The sequence below is a fragment of the Argopecten irradians genome, chromosome 3 (genome assembly GCF_041381155.1).
Source record: "Argopecten irradians isolate NY chromosome 3, Ai_NY, whole genome shotgun sequence".
Lineage (NCBI taxonomy): Eukaryota > Metazoa > Mollusca > Bivalvia > Pectinida > Pectinidae > Argopecten > Argopecten irradians.
Window position 1 is genome coordinate 66,990,992 of NC_091136.1, and position 26,846 is coordinate 67,017,837.

The window sequence follows — 26,846 nt, forward strand, 5'->3', positions numbered from 1 at the left end:
ATGGGATCGTACAGGTACACCCCCTCACACTATAACCTACTCAGACCAACAACCCACAGGTACACACCCCCATCACCCTATATACCTACTCAGACCACAACCCACAGGTACACCCCCTCACACTATACCTACTCAGACCACAACCCACAGGTACACCTCCTCACACTATACCTACTCAGACAACAACACACAGGTACACCTCCTCACACTATACCTACTCCAGACCACAAACCACAGTGTACACCACCTCACACTATACCTACTCAGACAACAACCCACAGGTACACCTTCCTCACACTATACCTACTCAGACCACAACCCACAGGTACACCCTCCTCACACTATACCTACTCAGACCACAACCCACAGGTACACCTCCTCACACTATACCTACTCGGACCACAACCCACAGGTACACCTCCTCACACTATACCTACTCAGACAACAACCCACAGGTACACCTCCTCACACTATACCTACTCAGACAACCCACAGGTACACCTCCTCACACTATACCTACTCAGACCACAACCCACAGGTACACCCACTCACACTATACCTTACTCAGACCACAACCCACAGGTACAACACCCCTCACACTATACCTACTCAGACCACAACCCACAGCGTACACCTCCTACACACTTATACCTACTCAGGACCACAAAACCCACAGGTACACCCACTCCTCACACTATACCTAGCCTCAGACAACCCACAGGTACACCTCCTCACACTATACCTACGCAGACAACCCACAGGTACACCCACCTCACACTATACAGCTACTCAGACCACAACCCACAGGTACACCTCCACACACTATACCTACTCAGACAAAAAACCCACAGGTACACCAACCTCACACTATACCTACTCAGACCACAACCCACAGGTACACCTCCTCACACTATACCTACTCAGACCACAACCCACAGGTACACCCCCTCACACTATACCTACTCAGACAACCCACAGGTACACCTCCTCACACTATACCTACTCAGACCACAACCCACAGATACACCCCCTCACACTATACCTACTCAGACAACCCACAGGTACACCCCCTCACACTATACCTACTCAGACCACAACCCACAGATACACCTCCTCACACTATACCTACTCAGACCACAACCCACAGGTACACCTCCTCACACTATACCTACTCAGACCACAACCCACAGGTACACCTCCTCACACTATACCTACTCAGACAACCCACAGGTACACCCCCTCACACTATACCTACTCAGACCACAACCCACAGGTACACCTCCTCACACTATACCTACTCAGACAACCCACAGGTACACCCCCTCACACTATACCTACTCAGACCACAACCCACAGGTACACCCCCTCACACTATACCTACTCAGACCACAACCCACAGATACACCTCCTCACACTATACTACCTACCTACTCAGACACAACCCACAGGGTACACCTCCTCACACTATACCTACTCAGACAACCCACAGGTACACCTCCTCACACTATACCTACTCAGACCACAACCCACAGGTACACCCCCTCACACTATACCTACTCAGACCACAACCCACAGGTACACCCACTCACACTATACCTACTCGGACCACAACCCACAGATACACCTCCTCACACTATACCTACTCAGACAACCCACAGGTACACCTCCTCACACTATACCTACTCAGACCACAACCCACAGGTACACCTCCTCACACTATACCTACTCAGACAACCCACAGGTACACCTCCTCACACTATACCTACTCAGACCACAACCCACAGGTACACACTCCTCACACTCACCTACTATACCACACTACACCATCACCTATCAGACCACAACCCACAGGTACACACCTCCTCACACTATACCTTACTCAGACCACAACCCACATGGTACACCCCCTCACACTATACCTACTCAGACAACCCACAGGTACACACCCCCTCACATCTATAACCTACTCAGAGAACTACAACCCACAGGTACACCTACCCTCACACTATACCTACTCAGACCACAACCCACAGGTACACAACCCCTCACACTATACCTACTCAGACCACAACCCACAGAGTACACCCCCTCACACTATACCTACTCAGACCACAACCCACAGGTACAACCTCCTCACACTATACCATACTCAGACCACAACCCACAGGTACACCCCCTCACACTATACCTACTCAGACCACAACCCACAGGTACACCTCCTCACACTATACCTACTCAGACAACCCACAGGTACACCTCCTCACACTATACCTACTCAGACAACCCACAGGTACACCCCCTCACACTATACCTACTCAGACCACAACCCACAGGTACACCTCCTCACACTATACCTACTCAGACAACCCACAGGTACACCTCCTCACACTATACCTACTCAGACAACCCACAGGTACACCCCCTCACACTATACCTACTCAGACCACAACCCACAGGTACACCTCCTCACACTATACCTACTCAGACCACAACCCACAGGTACACCTCCTCACACTATACCTACTCAGACAACCCACAGGTACACCCCCTCACACTATACCTACTCAGACAACCCACAGGTACACCTCCTCTATACCTACTCCACAACCCACAGGTACACCCCCCTCACACTATACCTACTCAGACCACAACCACACAGGTACACCTCCTCACACTATACCTACTCAGACCACAAACCCACAGGTACACCTCCTCACACTATACCTACTCAGACCACAACCCACAGGTACACCCCCTCACACTATACCTACTCAGACCACAACCCACAGGTACACCTCACACCTAGACCTACACACAATACACCCCCTCACACTATACCTACTCACAACCCACAGGTACACCTCCTCACACTATACCTACTCAGACAACCCACAGGTACACCTCCTCACACTATACCTACTCAGACCACAACCCACAGGTACACCACCTCACACTATACCTACTCAGACCACAACCCACAGGTACACCACAACTCACACTTATACCTACTCAGACCTCACACCTACCCCCTACACTACCTACTCAGACACAACCCACAGGTACACACCCTCACACTATACCTACTCAGACCACAACCCACATTGTACACCTCCTCACACTATACCTACTCAGACCACAACCCACAGGTACACCCACACACTAACCTACTCACACCCTACCCACAGGTACACCTACTCACACAACCCACTCAGATACAACCACCTCACTCACACTATACCTACTCAGAACACAACCCACAGGTACACCTCCCTCACACTATACCTACTCAGACCACAACCCACAGGTACACCTCCTCACACTATACCTACTCAGACCACAACCCACAGTACAACACAACCCTCACACTATACCTACTCAGACCACAAACCCACAGGTACACCTCCTCACACTATACCTACTCAGACCACAACCCACAGGTACACCCCTCCTCACACTATACCTACTCAGACCACAACCCACAGGTACACCTCCTCACACTATACCTACTCAGACCACAACCCACAGGTACACCCCCTCACACTATACCTACTCAGACCACAACCCACAGGTACACCACCTCACACTATACCTACTCAGACCACAACCCACAGGTACACCTCCTCACACTATACCTACTCACTCAACAACCCACAGGTACACCCCCTCACACTATACCTACTCAGACCACAACCCACAGGTACACCCACCTCACACTATACCTACTCAGAGACAACCCACAGGTACACACCTCCTCACACTATACCTACTCAGACAACCCACAGGTACCCCCCTCACACTATACCTACTCACAACCCACAGGTACACCCGCCTCACACACCCACCCACTCACCACTATACCTACTCAGACCACAACCCACCAGGTACACCCCCTCACACTATACCTACTCACAGACAACCCACAGGTACACCCCCCTCACACACTAACCTACTCAGACAACCCACAGGTACACCCCCTCACACTATACCTACTCAGACCACAACCCACAGGTACAACTCCTCAACACTATACCTACTCAGACAACCCACAGGTACACCTACACACTATACCTACTCAGACAACCACACCTACAGGTACACTATACATCTCAGACCACAACCCACACTACACCTCCTCACACTATACCTACTCAACAACAACCCACAGGTACACCACTCCTCACACTATACCTACTCAGACCACAACCCACAGGTACACCTCCTCTCACACTATACCTACTCAGACAACCCACAGGTACACCTCCCTCACACTATACCTACTCAGGACCACAACCCACAGGTACAACCTCCTCACACTATACCTACTCAGACAACCCACAGGTACACCCACTCACACTATACCTACTCAGACCACAACCCACAGGTACACCTCCTCACACTATACCTACTCAGACAACCCACAGGTACACCACCTCACACTATACCTACTCAGACAACCCACAGGTACACCCCCTCACACTATACCTACTCAGACCACAACCCACAGGTACACCTCCTCACACTATACCTACTCAGACCACAACCCACAGATACACCATCCTCACACTATACCTACTCAGACAACCCACAGGTACACCACCTCACACTATACCTACTCAGACAACCCACAGGTACACCCCCTCACACTATACCTACTCAGACAACCCACAGGTACACCTCCTCACACTATACCTACTCAGACAACCCACAGATACACCTCCTCACACTATACCTACTCGGACCACAACCCACAGGTACACCTCCTCACACTATACCTACTCAGACCACAAAACCCACAGGTACACCTCCTCACACTATACCTACTCAGACAACAACCCACAGGTACACACCTACTCAACAAACCACACCTATACCTACTCAAGACCACAACCCACAGGTACAACACCTCACACTATACCTACTCAGTTGACCACAACCCCACAGGTACAACTCCTCACACTATACCTACTCAGACAGCCCACAGGTACACCTCCTCACACTATACCTACTCAGACCAAAACCCACAGGTACACCTCCTCACACTATACCTACTCAGACCCACAACCCACAGGTACAACCCTCCTCACACTTTATACCTACTACAGACCACAACCCACAGGTACACCCACCTCACACTATACCTACTCAGACCACAACCCACAGGTACACCCACCTCACACTATACCTACTCAGACCACAACCCACAGGTACAACACCCTCCACAAACTATACCAACTCAGACAACCCACAGGTACACCCCCTCACACTATAACCTACTCAGACAACCCACAACAGGTACACCGACCCTCAACCCACTATACCTACTCAGAACACAACCCACAGTACACCCACAGGTACCCCCCTCACCACTATACCTACTCAGACCACAACCCACAGGTACACCCCCTCACACTATACCTACTCAGACCACAACACCACAGGTACACCTCCCTCACACTCAACCGCCGTCAGACAACCCACAGTGTACACCTCCTCACACTACACCTACTCAGACCACAACCCACAGTACACCCCCTCACCACTATACCTACTCAGACACATACCTACCCACCAGGTACACCTCCTCACACTATACCTACTCAGACACAACCCACAGGTACACCTCCTCACACTATACCTACTCAGACCACAACCCACAGGTACACCTCCTCACACTATACCTACTCAGACAACAACCCACAGGTACACCTCCTCACACTATACCTACTCAGACCACAACCCACAGGTACAACTCTCCTCACACTATACCTACTCAGACCACAACCCACAGGTACACCTCCTCCTCACACTATACCTAACTCAGACCTACTCACAACCCACAGGTACACCCCCTCACACATATACCTACTCAGACCACAACCCACAGGTACACCACCTCACACTATACCTACTCAGACAACCCACAGGTACACCCCCTCACACTATACCTACTCAGACAACCCACAGGTACACCCCCTCACACTATACCTACTCAGACCACAACCCACAGGTACACCTCCTCACACTATAACCTACTCAGACAACCCACAGGTACACCTCCTCACACTATACCTACTCAGACCACAACCACACTACACCTCCTCACAGACCTACTCAGTACCACAACCCACAGGTACACCCCCTCACACTATACCTACTCAGACCACACAACCCACAGATACACCCCCTCACACTATACCTACTCAGACACACAACCCACAGGTACACCTCCTCACACTATACCTACTCAGACACCACAACCCACAGATACACCTCCTCACACTATACCTACTTCGGACCACAAACCCACAGGTACAACACCCTCCCTCAACACTATACCTACTCAGACCACAACCCACAGGTACACCTCCTCACACTATACCTACTCAGACAACCCACAGGTACACCCCCTCACACTATACCTACTCAGACCACAACCCACAGGTACACCACCTCAAACCATACCTACTCAGACCACAACCCACAGGTACACCACCTCAAACCATACCTACTCAGACCACAACCCACAGGTACACCACCTCACACTATACCTACTCAGACCACAACCCACAGGTACACCCCCTCACACTATACCTACTCAGACCACAACCCACAGGTACACCCCCTCACACTATACCTACTCAGACCACAAACCACCTCAAACCATATTTACTCAGACCACAACCCACAGGTACACCTCCTCACACTATACCTACTCAGACCACAACCCACAGGTACACCCCCTCACACTATACCTACTCACACCACAACCCACAGGTACACCACCTCACACTATACCTACTCAGACCACAACCCACAGGTACAACCTCCTCACACTATACCTACTCCTCAGACAACCCACAGGTACAACTCCTCACACTATACCTACTCATGGACCACAACCCACAGGTACACCAGCCCTCACACTATACCTACTCAGACTCAAGACAACCCACAGGTACACCCCCACACACTATACCTACTCAGACCACAACCCACAGGTACACCTCCTCACACTATACCTACTCAGACCCACAACCCACAGGTACACCCTCCTCACACTATACCTACTCAGACAACCACAACCCACAGGTACACCCACCTCACCACTATACCTACTCAGACCACAACCCACAGGTAACACCTCCTCACACTATACCCTACTCAGACACAACCCCACAGGTACACACCTCCTCACACCAACTATACCTACTACGGACCACAACCCACAGGTACACCACCTCACACTATACCTACTCAGACCACAACCCACAGGTACACCCACCTCACACTATACCTACTCAGACCACAACCCACAGGTACAGCCTACACCCTCACACTATACCTACTCAGACCACAACCACACAGGTACACCTCCTCACACTATACCTACTCAGACCACAACCCACAGGTACACCTCCTCACACTATACCTACTCGGACCACAACCCACAGGTACACCACCTCACACTATACCTACTCAGACCACAACCCACAGGTACACCACCTCACACTATACCTACTCAGACCACAACCCACAGGTACACCTCCTCACACTATACCTACTCAGACCACAACCCACAGGTACACCCCCTCACACTATACCTACTCAGACCACAACCCACAGGTACACCCCCTCACACTATACCTACTCAGACCACAACCCACAGGTACACCCCCTCACACTATACCTACTCAGACCACAACCCACAGGTACACCCCCTCACACTATACCTACTCAGACCACAACCCACAGGTACACCCCCTCAAACCATACCCACTCAGACCACAACCCACAGGTACACCCCCTCACACTATACCTACTCAGACCACAACCCACAGGTACACCACCTCAAACCATACCCACTCAGACCACAACCCACAGGTACACCCCCTCACACTATACCTACTCAGACCACAACCCACAGGTACACCCCCTCACACTATACCTACTCAGACCACAACCCACAGGTACACCACCTCACACTATACCTACTCAGACCACAACCCACAGGTACACCCCCTCACACTATACCTACTCAGACCACAACCCACAGGTACACCCCCTCACACTATAACCTACTCAGACCACAAACCCCACAGGTACACCACCTCACACTACACAATACCTACTCAGACAACCCACAGGTACACACCAACCTCACACTATACCTACTCAGACCACAACCCACAGGTACACCTCCTCACACAATACCTAACCAACCACAACCCACAGGTACAGCCCCCCTCACACTATACCTACTCAGACCACAACCCACAGGTCACCTACCAACACACTATACCTACTCAGGGACCACAACCCACAGGTACACCACCTCACACTATACCTACTCAGACAACCCCACAGGTACACCACCCTCACACTATACCTACTCAGAACCAACAACCCACAGGTACACCCCTCCTCACACTATACCTACTCAGAACCACAACCCACAGGTACACCTCCTCACACTATACCTACTCAGACCACAACCCACAGGTACACCTCCTCACACTATACCTACTCGTGAAGACCACAACCCACAGGTACACACCCCCTCACACTATATACACACCTACTCAGACAACCCACAGGTACACCACCCCCTCACACTATACCTACTCAGACACAACCCACAGGTACACCTCCTCACACTATACCTACTCAGACCACAACCCCACAGATACACCTCCTCACTCTATACCATACTCGACGAACAACCCACAGGTAGACCACCCTCTCACACTATACCTACTCAGACCACAACCCACAGGTACACCTCCTCACACTATACCTACTCAGACACAACCCACAACACCACCTCCACACTATACTACTCAGACCACAACCCACACGGTACACCTCCCCCCTCACAACTATACCTACTCAGACCACAACCCACAGGTACACCTCCTCACACTATACCTACTCGGACCACAACCCACAGGTACACCTCCTCACACTATACCTACTCGGACCACAACCCACAGGTACACCACCTCAAACCATACCTACTCAGACCACAACCCACAGGTACAACACCTCACACTATACCTACTCAGACCACAACCCACAGGTACACCCCCTCCACACATACCCTACTCAGACCACAACCCACAGGTACCACCACCCTCACAAACTATACCTACTCAGACCACAACCCACAGGTACACCCATCCTCAACAATACAGATTACCTACTCAGATACCACAACCCACAGGTACAACCCCCTCACACTATACCTACTCAGACCAACAACCCACAGGTACACCCCCTCAAACTATACCCACTCAGACCACAACCCACAGGTAAACACCCCCTCACACTATGACCTACTCAGACCACAACCCACAGGTACACCCCCTCACAAACCATACCTACTCAGAACCACAACCCACAGGTACACCCCCTCACACCTATATCTACTCAGAACCACAACCCACAGGTACACACCCCCTCATCAAACTATACCTACTCAGACCACAACCCACAGGTACACCATCCTCTAACTATAACTGACTCACTCCACAACCCACAGTACACCTCCTCACACTTAGTACCTACACAACCATCAACCACAGGTACACCCCCCTCACACTATACCTACTCAGACCACAACCCACAGGTAACACCTCCTCACACTATACCACTCAGACCACAACCCACATAGGCTACACCTCCCTCACACTATACCTCACAGCTCCCACCACAACCCACAACTAGGTACCCCCTCACACTATACCTACTCAGGACCACAACCACAGATACACCTCACAGTCACACTATACCTACTCAGACCACAACCCACAGGAACACCACCTCACACCTATACCTACTCAGTACCACAACCCACAGGTAAACAACACCCCTCAACGTCTATACCTACTCAGACACAACCCACAGGTAAACCACCTCACACATTACTCAGAAAACCCACAGGTACTCAGGTAAAACTACCCCCTCACAACTCAAACCATACTCACTAGATAAACCACAACCCACCAGGTACATACCACCTCCTCACAAGACCATACCTAACTCACTCGACAACCCACACAGGTACACCCCCCTCACACTATACCTACTCAGAACCACAAAACCCACAGGTACACACACCCCCTCACACTATACCTACTCAGGAGACAACCCACAGGTAACACCCCTCACACTATACCTACTCAGACCAACAACCCACAGGTACCACCCCCTACTACCACACCATACCCCACGGGGGTTCAGACCACAACCCACAGGTACACCACCCCTAAACACTATACCTACTCAGTGACCACAACCCACAGGTACACCCCCTCACACTATACCTACTCAGACCACACAACCCACAGGTACACCCCCTCACACTATACCTACTCAGACCACAACCCACAGGTACACCACCTCAAACACTAATACCTACTCAGACCACAACCCACAGGTACACCACCCTTCACAACTATACCTACTCAGACCACAACCCACAGGTACAACCTAACCTCAACCCATAGGGTAACCTACTCAGGACCAGACAAACCCACAGGTACACCCCCTCACACTATACCTACTCAGACCACAACCCACAGGTACAACCCCTCACACTATACCTACTCAGACAACCCACAGGTACACCCCCTCACACCATACCTACTCAGACCACAGAACCACAGGTACACCTCCTCACACTATACCTACTCAGAGCCACAACCCACAGGTACACTCCCCTCACACTATACATACACAGACCCACAGTGTAACCCACAAGGTTACCAACCACCTCACAACTTATACCTACTCAGACACAACCCACAGGTACACTCCTGACTCTCACACTATGAAAACCACACTCAGACCAGTGACAACCCACAGGGTACACCCACCACCCTACACACTACTACCTACGCTCAGACACAACCCACAGGTACACCTCCTCCTCACACTATACCTACTCAGACCACAACACCCACAGGTACACCCACCTCACACTATACCTACTCAGGACCACAACCCACAGATACACCCCCACAACACTAATATACCTACTCAGACAACCCACAGGTACACCCCCACCTCACCTACTACCCACAGGTACCACCCTCATCACCTCAATCCTACTCAGGACCACAACAACCCACAGGTACACCTCCTCACACTATACAATACTCAGACAACCCCACAGGTACCTCCTCACACTATACCTACTCAGACAACCCACAGGGTACACCCCACCTCACAACTATACGACTACTCAGACCACAACCCACAGGCTACACCACCTCACACATACCTACCTACAGACCTAGACAACCCACAGGTACACCCCCTCACACCTATACCTACTCAGACCACAACCCACAGGTACACCTCCTCACACTATAACCTACTCAGACGACCACAAACCCACAGGTACACCAAACCTCTCCACACACTATACCTACTCAGACAAACCACATCGGTACAACACCGTCAAACAGGTACCCATCACACCCACTAAATAGCCCCCTCACCTACACAGACCTAATCAGACCACAACCCACAGGTACCACCTCCTCACACTATACCTACTCAGACCACAACCCACAGCGTACACCCCCTCACACTATACCTACTCAGACCAACCCACAGGTACACCCCCTCACATCTATGTTACCTACTCAGACCACAACCCACAGTTTACAGCCAGCCACCTACTCAGACCGCACTTCACCACAACCCACAGGTACACCCCCTCTTCACACTATACCTACTCAGACCACAACCACACAGCCGTTACACCCCCTACCACTATACCTACTCAGACCACAACCCACAGGTACACCTCCTCACACTATACCTACTCAGACAACCCACAGGTACACCACCTCACACTATACCTACTCAGACACCACAACCCACAGGTACATCCCCCTCACACTTTTACCATACTCAGAACACAACCCACAGGCTACACCTCCTCACACTATACTACTCAGAGACCACAACCCACAGGTACACCCCCTCAAACCATACCTACTCAGACCACAACCCACAGGTACATCACCCCTCACACTATACCTACTCAGACACAACCACAAGTACCACCACTCACACCATTCCTCACTCAGACAACCCACAGGAACACAACCCACTCCTGGCACCCCTCATACACTATACCTACTCAGAACCACAACCCACAGGTACACCTCCTCACACTATACCTACTCAGACCACAACCCACAGGTACACCTCCTCCACACTATACCTACTCAGACCACAACCCACAGGTACATCACCTCCTCAAACTATTAGACCTACTCAGACCACAACCCACAGTACATACGCCTCACAACTTATACCTACTCAGGACCACAACCCACAGGTACAGCCCCCTCAACACTATTAGCCTACTCAGTACCACAACCTCAAAACAGTTACTACACCAACCCCTCAAAACCTAATACCTATACTCAGACCACAACCCACAGGTACACCCCCTCACACCTATACCTACTCAGACCACAACCCACAGGTTACACACCCCACTCACACTATACCTACTCAGACCACAACCCAACAGATACACCTCCTCACACTATACCTACTCAGACAACCCACAACCACCTCAAACATAATACCCTACTCAGATACCACAACCCACAGGTAACACCACCATCACACACTATACCTACTCAGTAACCTCCCACACAACCCAAACAGGTACACCCGCCTCACACTATACCTACTCAGACCACAACCCACAGGTACACCCCCTCACACTATACTCACACTCATACCTACACCACACAACCCACAGGTACACCCCCTCACACTATACCTACTCCAGACCCACAACAACCCACAGGTACAACCACCTCACACCATACCTACTCAGACCACAACCCACAGGTACAACCCCCTCACACTATACCTACTCAGACCACAACCCACAGGTACACCCACTCACACTACCAACACCACTACCCCACTCACTGACCACAACCCACAGGTACACCACCCCCTCACACTATACCTACTCAAGACCACAACCCACAGGTACACACCCTCACACTATACCTACTCAGACCACAACCCACAGGTACATCCTCCTCACAACTATACCCTACTCAGACAACCCACACAGTACACCACCCCCCTCACCACTATACCCACTCAGACCACAACCCACAGGTACACCACCTCACACACTAATAACCTACTCAGAGCCACAACCCACAGGTACACCCCCTCACACTATACCCACTCAGACCAAACCCACAGGTACACCCCTCACACTATACCTACTCAGACAACCCACCAGGTACACACCTCCTCACACTTATACCTAGCTCAGACCACAACCCACAGGTACACCCACCTCACACTATAACCCTACTCAGTACCACAACCCACAGGTACCTCCCACACCTATACCTCCACGCAGACACTCACCCCTCCTCACACTAGACCTCCGACAACCCACAGTACACCTCCTCACACAACTTTATACCTACTCAGACAACAACCCACAGGTACACCCTCCTCACAACTATACCTACTCAGACCAACAACCCACAGGTACACCTCCCTCACACTTATACCTACTCAGACTCACAACCCACAGTTATACAACCTCCTCACACTAATCCCAACTCAGACCAACAACCCACAGGTACACCTCCTCACACTATACCTACTCAGACCACAACCCCACAAGTACAACACTCCTCACACTATATACCTACTCGGACTTACACAACCCACAGGTACACACTCCTCACACTATACCTACTCAGAACCACACAACCCACAGGTACAGCCTCCTACCTCAAACTATACCTACTCAGACCACAACCCACAGGTACAACCTCCTCACACTATACCTACTCACACCACGAAACAACCCAAGGTAAACCCCCTCACACTATACCTCAACTCCTCAGGACCACAACCCACAGATACCACCTACTACCACACATAGACCACTCAGACAACCCACAGGTACACCACAGCCTCACACCATACCTACTCAGACCACAACCCACAGGTACACAGAAGACCACTCACACACTATACATTACCTACTCAGACCACAAACCCACAGGTACACCCCCTCACACAATACCTACACAGACCACCACAACCCACAGGTACTACACCCCTCAAAACACTATACCAACTCAGAACCACAACCCACAGGTACACCCCCTCACACTAATAACCTACTCAGACCACAACCCACAGGTACACCCCCTCACACTATACCTACTCACACCACAACCCACAGGTACACCCTCCTCACACTATACCTACTCAGACCACAACCCACAGATACACCCCCTCACACTATACCTACTCAGACCACAACCCACAGGTACACCACCTCACACTATACCTACTCAGACAACCCACAGGTACACCCCCTCACACTATACCTACTCAGACCACAACCCACAGGATACACACCCCCTCACACTATACCTACTCAGACCACAACCCACAGGTTCACCACCTCCCTCACACTATACCTACTCAGACTACAACCCACAGGTACACCCACCTCACACTATACCTACTCAGACACACAACCCACAGGTACACCTCCTCACACTATACCTACTCAGACCACAACCCACAGGTACACCCTCCTCACAGCTATACCTACTCAGAACAACCCACAGGTACACCCCCTCACACTATACCTACTCAGACCACAACCCACAGGTACACCCATCCTCACACTATACCTACTACCAGGACCAACCACATCAGTACACCCCCGTCTCACACTATACCTACTCAGACAACCCAACAGGTGGAACACCACCTCCTCACACTATACTACTCAGAACAACAACCCACAGGTACACCCCCTCACACTATACCTACTCTGACCACAACCCACAGGTACACAAACCCTCACACTATACGACTATACCTACTCAGATTCAACCCACAACCCACAGGTACACCTCCTCACACTATACCGTACTCCAGACCACAACCCACAGGTACACCCCCTCACACTATACCTACTCAGGACCACAACCCACAGGTACACCCCCTCACACTATACCTACTCAGACCACAACCCACCAGTACAACCCCTCACACTATAAACCTACTCAGACCACAACCCACAGGTACACCCCCTCACACTATACCTACTCAGACCACAACCCACAGGTACACCACCTCAACACTATTAACCTACTCAGACCAACCCACAGATACACCCCCTCACACTTATAACCTGCTACGGACCACTACACACCACAACCTCCTCACACTATACCTACTCGCTCAAAGACAACCCACAGGTACACACCTCTCCACCTCTATACCTACTCAGAGTTACAACCCACAGGTACACCTCCTCACACTAATTAACCTACTCAGACCACAACCCACAGGTACACCCCCTCACACTATACCTACTCAGACAACAGCCACAGGTACACCTCCCACACTCATACCCTACTCACAACCCACAGGTACACCCCCTCACACTATTACCTACTCAGACCACAACCCACAGGTACACCTCCTCACACTATACCTACTCAGAACAACCCACAGGTACACCCCCTCACACTATACCTACTCAGCACCACCAAACCCACAGGTACACCTCCTCACACATATACCTACTCAGACACAACCCACAGGTACACACCCCTCCACACTATACCTTACTCAGACAACAACCCACCTCAAAAACACCCCCTCACACTACAACCACATGTACAAGACCTCAACACTATACCTACTCAAGTACAAACCCACAGGTACACCCCCTCACACTATACCTCTATCAGACCACAACCCACAGGTACACCCCCTCACACAATATACCTACTCAGACCACAACCCACAGATACACCCCCTCACAACAAACCTATACCTACTTAAGACCACAACCACCCAGGTACAACACCTCTCACACTATACCTACTCAGACCAAAAACCACAGCAACACTACTCAGACCACAACCCACACACTCCCACTATACATCTACTGATACCACAACCCACAGGTACACCTCACCTCACACTATACCTACTCAGACCACAACCCCACAGGTAACACCCCCTACACACTATACCTACTCAGAACCACAACCCACAGGTATCAACCACTCAACAACACAACTTACCTACACACTAATACCTATTCACAGACCACAGCTACACTACCTCACACTATACCTACTCAGACACAACCCACAGTGTACAACCCCTACACACTATACACTACTCAGACACGAACCCCACTAGAGTACACCCCCTCACACTATGAACCTACTCAGACCACAACCCACAGGTACAACCCATCTCACATCAATACCGTACTCAGACCACAACCCACAGGTACACCACCTCAACAACACATATACCTACTCAGACCACAACCCACAGGTACACCTCCTCACACTAATACCTACTCAGACAACCTCACACGCTAAACACCCCCTCCAAACTATACCTACTCAGACAACCCACAGGTACACAACCCACTCACACTATACCTACTCAGACCACAACACACCCACAGGTACTACCCACAGTGTACACCTCCTCACACTATAACCTACTCAGACCACAACAACCACAGATACACCTCACACTATACTACCTAAGACAACCCACAACCCACAGGTACACCTCCTCACACTATACCTACTCAGCAACCACAACCCACAGGTACACCCCTCACACTAAATACCTACCTCAGACACACACAACCCCAGGTACAACACCTCAATCGAACTATACCTACTCAGAACCACAACCCACTCAGGTACACACACCTCACACTATACCTACTCAGACCACAACCCACAGGTACACACACCTCCCGTCTCACAACTATACCCTACTCAGACACAACCCACAGGTACACCATAATCCTCACACTATACCTACTCAGACCAAAACCCACAGCTACAACCCTCACACTATCACCAAACTCAGACCACAACCCACACTCACACTCACACTATACCTACTCAGACCACAACCCACAGGTACACCCCCCTCACACTATACCTACTCAGACCCACCACAACCCACAGGTACACCCACTCACACTATACCTACTCAACAGACCACAACCCACAGATACTTACACCCCTCACACTATAACCCTACTCAGACACAACCCACAGGTACACCCTCCTCACACTATACCTACTCAGAACCACAACCCACAGGTACACCCCCTCACACTATAACCTTCACTCAGACCACAACCCACAGATACACCTCCTCACACTATACCTACTCAGCAACACAACCCACAGATACACCTCTCCACAATACCTACTCGGGGACACAACCCACAGGTAGTACACCTCCTCACACTATACCTACTCAGACCACAACCCACAGGTACAACTCCTCACACTATACCTACTCAGAACCACAACCCACAACTACACCTCCCACACTATACCTACTCAGACACAACCCACAGGTACACCTCCTCACACTATACCTACTCAGACCACAACCCACAGGTACACCACCTCACACTATACCTACTCAGACCACAACCCACAGGTACACCCCCTCACACTATACCTACTCAGACCACAACCCACAGGTACACCCCTCACACTATACCGACACAACTCATAACCACAACCCACACTCATACACATCCTCCTCACACTATACCTACTCAGACCACAACCCACAGGTACACCTCCTCACACTATACCTACTCAGACCACAACCCACAGGTACACACCCCCTCACACTATACCTACTCAGTCACAACCCACACTACACCTCCTCACACTATACCCAACAGAGACAACCCACAGGATACACCTCCTCACACTAATACCTACTCAGACCCACAACCCACAGGTACACCCTCCTCACACTATACCTACTCAGACAACAACCCACAGGTACCACCCCCCCTCACACTTATACCTACTCAGACCACAACCCACAGGTACACCCCCCGTCACACTATAACCTACTCAACCAACCCCCTCAGGTACACACCTCCTCACACTATACCTACTCAGACCTCACAACCCACAGGTACAACCCCTCACACTATACCTACTCAGACAAACCCACAGATACACCTCCTCACAACTATACCTACTCAGACAACCCACAGGTACATAACCTCACACATACACTTTACCTCAGACAACCCACAGGTACACCTCCTCACACTATACCTACTCAGACCACAACCCACAGGTACACCCACTAACACACTATACCTACTCAGACCACAACCCACAGATACACCTCCTCACACTATACCTACTCAGACCACAACCCACAGATACACCTCCTCACACTATACCTACTCAGACCACAACCCACAGGTACACCTCCTCACACTATACCTACTCAGACAACCCACAGGTACACCTCCTCACACTATACCTACTCAGACAACCCACAGGTACACCCCCTCACACTATACCTACTCAGACCACAACCCACAGGTACACCTCCTCACACTATACCTACTCAGACCACAACCCACAGGTACACCTCCTCACACTATACCTACTCAGACCACAACCCACAGGTACACCCACTCACACTATACCTACTCAGACCACAACCCACAGGTACACCTCCTCACACTATACCTACTCAGACAACCCACAGGTACACCTCCTCACACTATACCTACTCAGACCACAACCCACAGGTACACCTCCTCACACTATACCTACTCAGACCACAACCCACAGGTACACCACCTCACACTATACCTACTCAGACCACAACCCACAGGTACACCTCCTCACACTATACCTACTCAGACCACAACCCACAGGTACACCCCCTCACACTATACCTACTCAGACCACAACCCACAGGTACACCTCCTCACACTATACCTACTCAGACCACAACCCACAGGTACACCTCCTCACACTATACCTACTCAGACCACAACCCACAGGTACACCACCTCACACTATACCTACTCAGACCACAACCCACAGATACACCTCCTCACACTATACCTACTCAGACAACCCACAGGTACACCCCCTCACACTATACCTACTCAGACCACAACCCACAGGTACACCTCCTCACACTATACTATACTACTACACCTCAGACACAACACCACAGGTACACCACCTCCTCACACTATACCTACTACTCACAAACCACAGGTACACCATCCTCACACTATACCTACTCAGACAACCCACAGGTACACCTTCCTCACACTATACCTACTCAGAACACAAACCCACAGGATACACCCTCCTCACACTATACCTACTCAGACCACAACCCACAGGTACACCACACCCCTCCTCAACACTATACCTACTCAGACCACAACCCACAGGTACACTACCTCACTCACACTATACCTACTCAGACCACAACCCACAGATACCCCCCTAGCACACTATACCTACTCAGACAACCCACAGATACACCTCCTCACACTATACCTACTCAGACCACAACCCACAGGTACACCTCCTCACACTATACCTACTCAGACCACAACCCACAGGTACACCTCCTCACACTATACCTACTCAGACCACAACCCACAGGTACACCCCTCACACTTTACCTACTCAGACACACCCACAGGTACACCACCTCCTCACACTATACCTACTCAGACAACCCACAGGTACACCACTCCTCACACTATACCTACTCAGACCACAACCCACAGGTACACCCCCTCACACTATTCCTACTCAGCACCACAACCCACAGGTACAACCCCCTCACACTATACCTACTCAGACCACACCACACCACAGGTACACCTCTCCCTCACACTATACCTACTCAGACAACCCACAGGTACACCTACCCTCACAACTATACCTACTCAGACCACAACCCACAGGTACACCCCCCTCACACTATACCTACTCAGACCACAACCCACAGGTACACACCACCTCACACTATACCTACTCAGACCCACAACCCACAGGTACAACCCCCTCACACTATACCTACTCAGACTACCACAACCCACAGGTACACCCCCTCACACTATACTTTCTACTCAGACCACAACCCACAGGTATCACCTCCTCACACTATACCTACTCAGACCACAACCCACAGGTACACCCCCTCACACTATACCTACTCAGACCACAACCCCACAGGTAACACCACCTCACACTATACCTACTCAGACCACAACCCACAGGTACACCTCCTCACACTATACCTACTCAGACCACAACCCACAGGATACACCTCCTCACACTATACCTACTCAGACCACAACCCACAGGTACACCTGCCTCTCACACTATACCTACACAGACAACAACAACTCCCCACAGGTACACCTCCTCACACTATACCTACTTGGACCACAACCCACAAGGTACACCCCTCACACTAAACTAATCACAGCACCACAACCCACAGTTCATCCCTACTCACACATACCTACTCAGACAACAACCACAGGTACACCTCCTCACACTATACCTACTCAGACCACAACCCACAGGTACACCTCCTCACACTATACCTACTCAGACCACAACCCACAGGTACACCTCCTCACACTATACCTACTCAGACAACCCACAGGTACACCCCCTCACACTATACCTACTCAGACCACAACCCACAGGTACACCCCCTCACACTATACCTACTCAACCACAACCCACAGATACACCCTCTCACACTTACCTACTCAGACCCACAAGCCCACAGGTACACCTCCTCACACTATACCTACTCAGACAACCCACAGGTACACCCCCTCACACTATACCTACTCAGACAACCCACAGGTACACCTCCTCACACTATACCTACTCAGACAACCCACAGGTACACCTCCTCACACTATACCTACTCAGACAACCCACAGGTACACCTCCTCACACTATACCTACTCAGACAACCCACAGGTACACCTCCTCACACTATACCTACTCAGACAACCCACAGGTACACCCCCTCACACTATACCTACTCAGACAACCCAAAGATACACCTCCTCACACTATACCTACTTAAACAACCCACAGGTACACCCACTCACACCGTCTCGTATACAGGTAGCGTTTAGGTACTCTAGGAATATGTCTTGTATACAGGTAGAGTTTAGGTACTGTAGGAATATGTCTGGTATATATACAGGTATGGTTTAGGTGCTGTAGGAATATGTCAGGTATATATACAGATAGGGTTTAGGTACGTATACAGGTAGGGTTTAGGTACGTATACAGGTAGGGTTTAGGTACGTAAACAGGTAGGGTTTAGGTACGTATACAGGTAGGGTTTAGGTACGTATACAGGTAGGGTTTAGGTACTGTAAGAATATGTCAGGTATACAGGTAGGGTTTAGGTACTGTAGGAATATGTCAGGTATACAGGTAGGTTTAGGTACATATACAGGTAGGGTTTAGGTACATATACAGGTAGGGTTTAGGAACATATACGGGTAGGGTTTAGGTACTCTAGGAATATGTCACGTATACAGGTAGGGTTTAGGTACTGTAGGAATATGTCACGTATACAGGTAGGATTAAAGTACTGTAGGAATATGTCTCGTATACAGGTAGGGTTTAGGTACATATACAGGTAGGGTTTACGTACATATACAGTAGGGTTTAGGTATATATACAGGTAGGGTTTAGGTACTCTAGGAATATGTTTCATATACAGGTAGGGTTTAGGTACGGTAGGAATATGTCAGGTATACAGGTAGGGTTTAGGTTTTGTAGGAATATGTCTCGTATAAAGGTAGGATTAAAGTACTGTAGGAATATGTCTTGTAAACAGGTAGGATTAAAGTACTGTAGGAATATGTCTTGTATACAGGTAAGTTTAGGTACTGTAGAAATATGTCAGGTATACAGGTAGGGTTTAGGTACATATACAGGTAGGGTTTAGGTACTGTAGGAATATGTCTCATATACAGGTAGGGTTTATATGTACTGTAGGAATATGTCTCGTATACAGGTAGGATTAAAGTACTGTAGGAATTACAGAAATATTGAACATGTTTGATGATTGTGTTTTTAGCATGATAGTGCAGAAAAGGGTTTAGTCAATGACATAAATTTATGATGTTAATCTATGTGTTCCTTCTGTTTACAGAGAAAAAGACATTACTGGAAGTTGGACTCCAAGTCTATAACTCTCTACCAGTCAGAAAATACCAGTAAATACTACAAGGTACGTAACACTATAAATAAGGATTGGTCATTAGAAAATTGTTTTGTATATAGTGTTGAAAAACACAGACTATTTGACTGAGCTTCAGAATAGGGGTGGAACCGTACATCAGACTATCTGACTTGAGCTACAGAATACGGGTTGACCAATACATCAGACTATCTGACTTGAGCTACAGAATAGAGGTGGAACAATACATCAGACTATCTGACTTGAGCTACAGAATAGGGGTGGAACCATACATCAGACTATCTGACTGAGCTACAGAATAGGGGTGGAACAATACATCAGACTATCTGACTTGAGCTACAGAATAGGAGTGGAACCATACATCAGACTATCTGACTGGAGCTACAGAATATGGGTGGAACAATACACCAGACTATCTGACTTGAGCTACAGAATAGGGGTGGAACCATACATCAGACTATCTGACTAAGCCAAAGAAAAGGGGTGGAACTATAAATCAGACTATCTGACTTAGATACAGAATTGGGGTGGAACAATACATCAGACTATCTCACTAAGCCACAGAAAAGGGGTAGAACAATACATCAGACTATCTGACTGAGATACAGAATAGGGGTGGAACCATACATCAGACTATCTGACTAAGCCACAGAATAGGGGTGGAACCATACATAAGACTATCTGACATGAGCTACAAAATATAGGTGTGGAACCATACATCAGACTATCCGACTTGAGCTACAGAATAGGGGTGGAATCATACATCAGACTATCTGACTGAGATACAGAATAGGGGTGGAACCATACATCAGACTATCTGACTGAGCCACAGAATAGGGGTGGAACCATACATAAGACTATCTGACTAGAGCTACAGAATATAGGGGTGGAACCATACATCAGACTATCCGACTTGAGCTACAGAATAGGGGTGGAATCATACATCACACTATCTGACTTAGCTACAGAATAGGGGTGGAACAATACATCACACTATCTGACTGAGCTACAGAATAAGGGTGGAACAATACATCACACTATCTGACTTGAGCTACAGAATAGGGGTGGAGCCATACATCAGACTATCTGACTAAGCCACAGAAAAGGGGTGAAACTATACATCAGACTATCTGACTGAGATACAGAATAGGGGTGGAACCATACATCAGACTATCTGACTGAGCCACAAAATAGGGGTGGAACAATACATCAGACTATCTGACATACAGAAATATAGGGGTGGAACCATACATCAGACTATCTGACTTGAGCTACAGAATAGGGGTGGAACAATACATCAGACTATCTGACTGAGCTACAGAATAGGGCTTGGAACAATACATCAGACTATCTGACTTGAGCTACAGAATAGGGGTGGAACCATACATCAGACTATCTGACTTGAGCTACAGAATAGGGGTGGAACCATACATCAGACTATCTGACTGAGCTACAGAATAGGGGTGGAACAATACATCAGACTATCTGACTTGAGCTACAGAATAGGGGTGGAACTATACATCAGACTATCTGACTTGAGCTACAGAATAGGGGTGGAACAATACATCAGACTATCTGACTTGAGCTACAGAATAGGGGTGGAACAATACATCAGACTATCTGACTTGAGCTACAGAATAGGGGTGGAACAATACATCAGACTATCTGACTGAGCTACAGAATAGGGGTGGAACTATACATCAGACTATCTGACTTGAGCTACAGAATAGGGGTGGAACTATACATCAGACTATCTGACTGAGCTACAGAATAGGGGTGGAACTATACATCAGACTATCTGACTGAGCTACAGAATAGGGGTGGAACTATACATCAGACTATCTGACTGAGCTACAGAATAGGGGTGGAACTATACATCAGACTATCTGACTGAGCTACAGAATAGGGGTGGAACTATACATCAGACTATCTGACTGAGCTACAGAATAGGGGTGGAACTATACATCAGACTATCTGACTGAGCTACAGAATAGGGGTGGAACTATACATCAGACTATCTGACTGAGCTACAGAATAGGGGGTGGAAATATACAACTACAGAACATATACTATACACCAGATATGTGACTGAGCTACAGAATAGGGGTGACATAATTGTATACATCAGACTATCTGACTGAGCTACAGAATAGGGGTGGAAACTACAATACATCAGACTATCTGACTGAGGATTATACAGAAAGGGGGTGAGAACTACACATCAGACTATCTATTTTACGTTGAGATACAGAATAGGGTGGACACATGGTACATCAGACTATCTGACTTGAGCTAGTCAGAATAGGGGTGGATCCAACATTTAATACATCAGACTATCTGACTGTGTCTACAGAATAGGGGAGATACTTAGAGCAGGTAGGAAATACAATAGGGCATTGGTCTGAGCACGGAAATACAACCTAGCAGACATATTTGTTTGATTTGTAGGAACATACAAACTAGTGTTGTATTTTGAAATTTGATTGTGGAACACAAACTAGCAGACATATGATATACTTAGGTCAGTGTAGCAGTTTATGGTGGAACAGTCTGAAACATATGATATACTTAAGTCAGTGTAGCAGTTTACTGGTGGAACAGTGATATACAGTTTCTGTAACAGTTTACTGTGGAACCGTCTGAAACATATGATATACTTAAGGTCAGTGTAGCAGTTTATTGGTTCTGGTGGAACAGTTTACTGAAACATACATATGATATACTTAGGTCAGTGTAGCAGTTTACTGGTGGAACAGTCTGAAACATATGATATACTTAAGTCAGTGTAGCAGTTTACTGGTTGGTCAGTGTAGCAGTTTACTGGTGGTCAGTGTAGCAGTTTATTGTGGAACAGTCTGAAACATATGATATACTTAGGTCAGTGTAGCAGTTTACTGGTGGAACAGTCTGAAACATATGATATACTTAAGTCAGTGTAGCAGTTTACTGGTGGAACAGTCTGAAACATATGATATACTTAGGTCAGATTAGCAGTTTATTGGTGGAACAGTCTGAAACATATGATATACTTAAGTCAGTGTAGCAGTTTACTGGTTGGTCAGTGTAGCAGTTTACTGGTTGGTCAGTGTAGCATTTATGTTCAGTGTAGCAGTTTACTGGTTGGTCAGTCTGTAGCATAGAGTTTACTTAAGTGGTGGAACAGTTTCTGAAAACAACATATGATATACTTAGGTCAGTGTAGCAGTTTACTGGTGGAACAGTCTGAAACATATGATATACTTAGGTCAGATTAGCAGTTTAGTTGGTGGAACAGTCTGAAACATATGATATACTTAGGTCAGTGTAGCAGTTTACTGTTGGAACTGTCTGAAAACATATGATATACTTAGGTCAGTGTAGCAGTTTACTGGTGGAAACAGTCTGAAACATATGATATACTTAGGTCAGTGTAGCAGTTTACTGGTTGGTCAGTGTAGCAGTTTTACTGGTGGTCAGTGTAGCAGTTTACTGGTTGAACTAGTCTGAAACATATGATATACTTACGGTCAGTGTAGCAGTTTACTGGTGGAACAGTCTGAAACATATGATATACTTAGGTCAGTGTAGCAGTTTAACTGTGGAACTGAACATATGATATTACTTAGGTCAGATTAGCAGTTTTACTGGTGAACAGTCTGAAACATATGATATACTTAGGTCAGTTAGCAGTTTACTGGTTGGAACAGTCTGAAACATATGATATACTTAGGTCAGATTAGCAGTTTAGCTGGTTGGTCAGTGTAGCATACAGTCTGAAACATATGATATGATTAAGTCATAGCAGTTTAGGTCAGATTAGCAGATTTACTTAGGTCAGATTAGCAGGTTGGTGGAAACAGTCTGAAAACATATGATTACTTACTGGTTTACTGGTTCAGTTGTAGCAGTTTAGTTGGTGGAACAGTCTGAAACATATGATATACTTAGGTCAGTGTAGCAGTTTACTGGTTGGTCAGTGTAGCAGTTTATTGGTTGGTCATGTGTAGCAGTTTACTGGTTGGTCAGTGTAGCAGTTTACTGGTGGAACAGTCTGAAACATATGATATTACTTAGGTCAGTGTAGTTTACTGTTGGTCAGTGTAGCAGTTTATTGGTTGGTCAGTGTAGCAGTTTACTGGTTGGTCAGTGTAGCAGTTTACTGGTGGAACAGTCTGAAACATATGATACTTAGTCAGTTAGGTTTCAGTTGTAGTGCAGTTTACTGGTTGGTCAGTGTAGCAGTTTACTGGTTGGTCAGTGTAGCAGTTTACTGGTGGAACAGTCTGAAACATATGATATACTTAAGTCAGTGTAGCAGTTTACAGGTTGGTCAGTGTAGCAGTTTACTGGTTGGTCAGTGTAGCAGTTTACTGGTGGAACAGTCTGAAACATATGATATACTTAAGTCAGTGTAGCAGTTTACAGGTTGGTCAGTGTAGCAGTTTACTGGTTGGTCAGTGTAGCAGTTTACTGGTGGAACAGTCTGAAACATATGATATACTTAGGTCAGTGTAGCAGTTTACTGGTGGAAACAGTCTGAAACATATGATATACTTAAGTCAGTGTAGCAGTTTACTGGTAGGTCAGTGTAGCAGTTTACTGGTTGGTCAGTGTAGCAGTTTATTGGTGGAACAGTCTGAAACATATGATATACTTAGGTCAGATTAGCAGTTTACTGGTGGAACAGTCTGAAACATATGATATACTTAAGTCAGTGTAGCAGTTTACTGGTGGAA

The 26,846-nt window shown here is 48.4% G+C and overlaps 1 protein-coding gene across 1 annotated transcript; it reads left to right on the forward strand.

Annotated features, from left to right (window-relative positions):
• On the forward strand, positions 1–24,990 carry LOC138319806 (mucin-2-like). The gene is made up of 22 exons (XM_069262936.1): positions 1–281; positions 2,982–3,394; positions 4,505–5,614; positions 5,965–6,731; positions 8,100–8,410; positions 8,547–9,308; positions 9,701–9,947; positions 10,198–10,389; positions 11,083–11,352; positions 11,493–12,257; positions 12,691–12,923; positions 13,503–14,214; positions 14,414–15,802; positions 16,152–16,294; positions 16,630–16,771; positions 17,126–17,446; positions 17,658–18,109; positions 19,003–19,849; positions 19,940–20,164; positions 20,645–20,728; positions 22,084–22,161; positions 24,859–24,990. The coding sequence occupies exons 1-22, from the start codon at positions 1–3 to the stop codon at positions 24,988–24,990; spliced, it is 9,876 nt and encodes a 3,291-aa protein (XP_069119037.1).
• Positions 24,991–26,846: the final 1,856 nt, after the last annotated feature.